The sequence below is a fragment of the Lampris incognitus genome, chromosome 8 (genome assembly GCF_029633865.1).
Source record: "Lampris incognitus isolate fLamInc1 chromosome 8, fLamInc1.hap2, whole genome shotgun sequence".
Classification (NCBI taxonomy): domain Eukaryota; kingdom Metazoa; phylum Chordata; class Actinopteri; order Lampriformes; family Lampridae; genus Lampris; species Lampris incognitus.
This window is the reverse complement of record NC_079218.1, coordinates 51,602,556-51,608,566: the sequence shown is the minus strand read 5'-3', so window position 1 is coordinate 51,608,566 and position 6,011 is coordinate 51,602,556. Positions and strand designations below refer to the sequence as shown.

Below are 6,011 nucleotides of genomic sequence, written 5' to 3'. Positions count from 1 at the left end.
AATGTGTGTAACATTTAATGTTATCGGTTCTGTCACTCTTTTATACATTCATAGTTTTATACATTCATAGTTTGGCCCCAGACAGATATGATGGACAGTTCCCCTATACCAATATGTACACTTCTACAGTAATGAGTCCCAAAAAGACCTGGAGACTAGATCCTGCGGTCCCTGTACCAGGCATTACAATTTGCTGTGCAAATACACGGGGGTCCGAATGTCAAATCTTTACATTTCTTGTACTTGGCAGGTAAACGATTCTCAAGCGCTCGCTATACTCGAGATTTTTTCAGGCACATTTAGAAAACACATTGTAAGTGAAGAACACAAATCTCTGCGCTCGGCGGTTCACTCGTTTCCTGCCTATGTGTTTGAATCTATAATTGGAGTGCTGTACGTGACCTTTGCACTTTCCTGCGACAAAAGGGAAGCATTCCCTGGTTTCCTCCTGCATCTCGGAGCAGCCCTCATTAAATGAGCCCCATTTAGACGAAGCAATGGGACCTTAATGAGTTACCCATTTAACTGCCCCCGCTGCTATCTGTATCGCTGGTACAGTTTGCGCAGCCGATCCCAGAAGAGCAGGGACAGGATGGTGTGCGGGCCTAGCCGGAAGTAGGAGGCTCCCAAGCCCTTGTAAAGTCCCGTCACGCCTTCCTTCTTCAGCGTCTTGGAGAAGCAGTCAGCAAATCCTTGATAAAGTTGGCCCTAGATGACGAGAAGATGGTCAGGACGGGGGCACTCGTGCTACTGAATATACTCTCTACCGCGTGTCTGACACTGGTTCTCGGTCCCTCGGTGTGGGCTGTGTGTAGGAGTCAACGTTCTCACCTTGCCCCGGTGGTCCACAGGCTGGTTGTAGAGCCGTGTGCTCACTACGTCGAAAGGCGTCATGGCGAACACCACGACCACGCTGCTGATCATGCCGGCGCTCAAGGCCACGAGCCAGCTGTCTCTTGAGAACACCTTGGAAAGGGGGGAGGGACAGTGTAATGAGTGACGTACACATGAGACAGCTCAAGCAGGGGTGGCGTTTCATTGTAGCCACACTCCACACCAGATGACCCCACACACCTCCTCCACGGAAGGTGTGCTGCTTGATGAGGTCAGCTGCTGCAGTGATTGCTTAGTGACAAAACCTTTACGCTCTCCATGTCTGTCCGTGTCTGTCCGTGTCTGTCCATGTCTGTCCATGTCTGTCCGTGTGCGAGACAATAAAACAGTGTACTTGTGAATTTGTCAGGTACTGGGCATAGCAAAACCAGGTACTTATGACCTTGAACTAGTTGTAGTTACGCCAAAAATGAACAAATCGCCTCTTTCTCACGCGTGAGCTGCCACGTTTGACTTGCTCCACGACATTCAGCAGTGAAACAGGGCAAATACTTCAGCAGGCGCTTGACATAACTCTGCTGCTCAAACGCGCGGAGTCGGCGGGAGACCCAGTATTTGATCTGACCCTGTTTCTGTCGGAGCTCCTTGCTGTATGCCAGAGAGGGAATGAATAGAGTCGAATTTCTATTCTAGAAGAGTGCAAAGCTTTGCTTTGTCAGTGGTACAATGCCTGGTTTTGTACCGACCACGCAGCCACTGACAACACAGTAGCCCGGCCCTGGTTTCTCTCCCCTGCACCTCTGAAGTAAGCAGAGTGCAGAACATGGTGTAGTGCACATCATGTGAACGATGTACGCCAGACACGGGACGCGGCACACTCACAACGACCCGGCTGGTCAACAGAACTGATGAAGGCCTCACGGAGCCAGCATTTAAAAGTGGAGAATGCAGACAGCAAATGAAAGCACACCAACCTCGCAAGCCAGACAAGTCTAGCAAGTTTCATCTCAAGCCAGACGACTTGATGGTGAGACTGCGAACAAGGATTCCCCCCCCGCCCACCTCACAACTGACTCTAGAGTACTTCCATATTACACGCGAACCTCAATTAAGCCACTTTATATTAATTAAAACACTCTAACCTGCAGATCAACCACAAGCTCCTTGGAGGCGGAGAAGGTGGAGAGTTGTGCAGCTGACCCCACGCTAACCCTCGGCACGGCAGCACTGGAGCCCCGCCACAGTCCCAGAATTCCATGCTCTCTGTGAATGGCTGCCAGAGCATGGAGCATTCCCTTGCGTTGGGAGGAAAAAAAGGAGGAATCAACTGTTGACAGATAGATAGATAGATAGATAGATAGATAGATAGATAGATAGATAGATAGATAGATAGATAGATAGATAGATAGATAGATAGATAGATAGATAGATAGATAGATAGATAGATAGATGGATAAAAATGTGTTTCAGTTTGGGACAGTGCGTTACCTGATGTTTATGCTGATGTCCAACAGCGATGGAGGAGGTTGACTGACTCTGAAGATGAGTCTTAACCTGGAAGTGATAAACACTGTGACTGTTAACATTCAGCCAAAACCAAACTAAAAACTCACCTTGAAATGACACCGCAGCTAAAATAAACCGGCCACATAATAAAACATCCGTATTTATGCTTACTGATTATTCATGCACAGTTATGTGTGTTCGAGCAGCCAGATGTGAAGTATCAGCTGCTAACCAGATATATGAGCTGCTAACCAGATATATGAGCTGCTAACCAGATATATGAGCTGCTAACCAGATATATGAGCTGCTAACCAGATATATGAGCTGCTAACCAGATATAAGAGCTATTAACTGGTATATGTGCTATCAACCGGGTATATGGCCTACTAACCAGGTATATGAGCAACTAACCAAGTATATGGGCTACTAAGCAGGTATATGAGCTACTAACTGGGTATATGGGCTACTAACCAGGTATATGAGCTACTAACCAGGTATATGGGCTACTAACCAGGTATATGGGCTACTAAGCAGGTATATGAGCTACTAACCAGGTATATGGGCTACTAAGCAGGTATATGAGCTACTAACCAAGTATATGGGCTACTAACCAGGTATATGAGCTACTAGCTGGGTATATGAGCTACTAGCTGGGTATATGGGCTACTAACTGGGTATATGAGCTACTAACTGGGTATATTGGCTACTAACCGTGTATATGGGCTACTAAGCAGGTATATGAGCTACTAACCAGGTATATGGGCTACTAACCGTGTATATGTGCTACTACCAGGTATATGAGCTACTAACCAAGTATATGGGCTACTAAGCAGGTATATGAGCTACTAGCTGGTTATATGAGCTACTAACTGGGTATATGGGCTACTAACCGGGTATATGGGCTACTAACCAGGTATATGGGACTTCCCATCACGGCCCCCACCACACCAGCCGCCGCTCCGGCAGCCGTGGTCTTCACAGCGCTGACTCTGCCGTCCGTGTGGATGTAACCGGAGGACTCAATGACAGCATACGAGCCGAGCCGGACTCCATTCATGAAAAACTGGTACACCAGTCCCGGCACCAAGCCCTTCTGTAAGCCCGCCAGGCCGTCTACTTTACCGATCGTGTAAAACGCGTGAAAGACGTTCCGATAGTAAACCTGGTATGTGCCCCGGCCCTTCAGCTCTCCCTGCAGCTGCATGCGTGTTTTCACCACCTCCAGCGGGTTGGTGAACAGGCACGCGCTGCAAGCGGCGATTCCGCTCAGGACGAAATCCATCGCCGAGGTTCTAGAATGTCTTACTTCAGATGTGCCCACGAGCCGCCGCGTCCTCCTCCTCCTCCTCCTTCACACACACCCGAACAGCCATGTCCGCTCCAACCCGGCTCCCTCCCCGCACATCCCGCACTCAGCGACACATTTGGCGCACGCACGCATGACGCTCGTTGTCTCAGCCAATCAGAAGCGCGATGCGGCGCTGACCTTGTTGTATCCTGCAGAGATTAGAGGAGACTGGTGCTCAGCCAGCGCATGGCGGGCTTCCGTTACGTAAGGCCGCTGCCTCACCACGCACGGCATGGAGCCCTTGTGGAGGCTGTCAGATGATCGCCATGATACGTTCAAGGCGCTTCCACCCCAAATATCAAACAACTGTAACACACCGGGGACACATAACGACCCCAACGCAGCGCCCCTTATAAAAAATAGCAGACTTGAAGTTTATTTTACTAAGTAAAGTTCAAGTACTAGTAGTATACTGAAGTATCATTTTTGTTTAGTATATCTCTGATAAGTTCTTAAAAAGTAAACTGAAAGTATACTCGCTGGGTTTTTTTAGTGTAATTATACTAATAGTACACTTGAATATATATATATATATATATATATGTGTGTGTGGCGGACATAGAAACAACGTCAAACGTAACTTTGCAGTCCCTTTATTGAACTCACACAGAAACAAGAACTTACCGAAATGTGACACAATACATGTGTGTCATCAACTCGAACAACAAAGTTGTTCAGGGTTTCAGTTACAAGGTTACACAACACAACAGAATGACAACTACAATTACACCACAACAAATAGTTATCACATAAACACATAAAACCACATAAAACACTTACAAAACATTTAATAACAACTGACAATCTGCACGCAGTGCCTGATGGGTAAAACAGGACAATTGGCACAATTCTGACGTGGTAGCCTCTTCGCTACATTACCCCCTCCAGCGTGTCGCCTGTCCTCAGCCGACAACAAAGTCCCTATAGCGAAGGGGAAGCCGTCTCCGCCGCCGCGGGGGCACGGGTCCATGTTCCCCACTGTCTGTCCGGTTGGTAGGGCCTGTGGGTGTAGGAGGGACCGTCCCGGGTGGGCTAAACTGATCTACAGGTTTTTCAGCCAAGGGGCGGTAAGGTGACAAACGGTCCCGGTGCAGAACTACCACCCGCCCCCGGACACACAGTTTCACCCGGTACACAACATCCGAAAGCTGCTCCAACACCTCACAGGGCCCCACCCACTGGCTGGCGAGCTTGGGGGAGACTCCTCTCTTCCGGGTTGGGTTGAAGACCCACACCTTTGCTCCTGGGGTGAAGGAGCGGCCCTGACAACGAGTGTCATATGCCCGCTTTTGTTTTGCACCTGCCTGTTCCTGATGCTGCCGAGCAAACTCATGTGCCTCGGCCAGACGTTGTTGGAGGTCCCTCAGGTACTCGAAACCGGGTATCTTGGGAAGGTCAGTACCCGGGGGCGTGCCAAAGGCTAAGTCCACAGGGGTCTGCAGTTCTCTCCCGAACATGAGCGCGGCCGGTGTACACCCAGTACTTTCTTGTACTGCCGACCGGTACGCCCACAGGACCAGGGGTAGATGACAGTCCCAGTCTCGCTGGTGCCGTGAGGTGAAAATAGCGAGTTGTGTGGTGAGCGTTCGATTGAACCTCTCCACCAGTCCGTCGCTCTGGGGGTGGAGGGGCGTTGTCCTGGTCTTCTTCACCCCCATGCGTTGACACACCTCATCGAATACCTGTGCCTCGAAGTTCCGCCCCTGATCGCTGTGTATTTCTTCGGGCGCACCGAACCGACAGAACATCTCACACACCAGCCGCTCGGCTGTAGTGGCAGCGCTCTGGTCTGGGACCGCATACGCCTCAGGCCATTTGGTAAAGTAGTCCATGGCCACAAGGACGTACCGGTTTCCGTTGCCTGTGGTGGGAAATGGGCCAAGAAAGTCCACACCGACCCGTTCCATGGGGGCCCCCACCTGATATTGTTGTAGAGGGACATGGGAGCGTCTGGTTGGTCCTTTCTTGGCAGTGCAGGCATCACAACAGTGCACAAAAAGTTCAGTGTCATGCCTGCATCCGGCCCAGTAGAACCGTTTGCGCAGTTTGTTCAGCGTCTTTGCCACCCCATAGTGACCTGCCCCCACCGAGCCGTGGGCTGCCCGTAGCACTCGTTGGCGCCAGTCCTTGGGCACCAGTAACTGCCACACACTTCTTCCCCGGCCCGGCGCTTGCCAGACCCGGTACAACAGTCCATCACGCCGGGCCAAGGTGGCCCACTGGGAAAAGTAGGCCTTGGTCTCCACCGACATGGCAGAGACAGCTTGCCAGTGGGGGCGTGCCTTGGCGTCGACCCACTGTCCCACCCTGGCCAGGGTGGGAT

The 6,011-nt window shown here is 50.6% G+C and overlaps 1 protein-coding gene across 2 annotated transcripts; it reads right to left on the bottom strand.

Moving 5' to 3' along the window:
- Positions 1 to 537: 537 nt before the first annotated feature.
- On the bottom strand, positions 538 to 3,723 carry slc25a35 (solute carrier family 25 member 35). Of its 2 annotated transcripts, XM_056284877.1 has the most exons (5): positions 3,251 to 3,723; positions 2,323 to 2,388; positions 1,977 to 2,129; positions 832 to 966; positions 538 to 708 (listed from the first exon to the last, which is right to left on the bottom strand). In XM_056284877.1, the coding sequence occupies exons 1-5, from the start codon at positions 3,620 to 3,622 to the stop codon at positions 538 to 540; spliced, it is 897 nt and encodes a 298-aa protein (XP_056140852.1). In that variant the 5' UTR covers positions 3,623 to 3,723. The 2 variants fall into 2 exon arrangements, with proteins under 2 accessions (XP_056140852.1, XP_056140853.1); XM_056284878.1 differs by lacking the exon at positions 1,977 to 2,129.
- Positions 3,724 to 6,011: the final 2,288 nt, after the last annotated feature.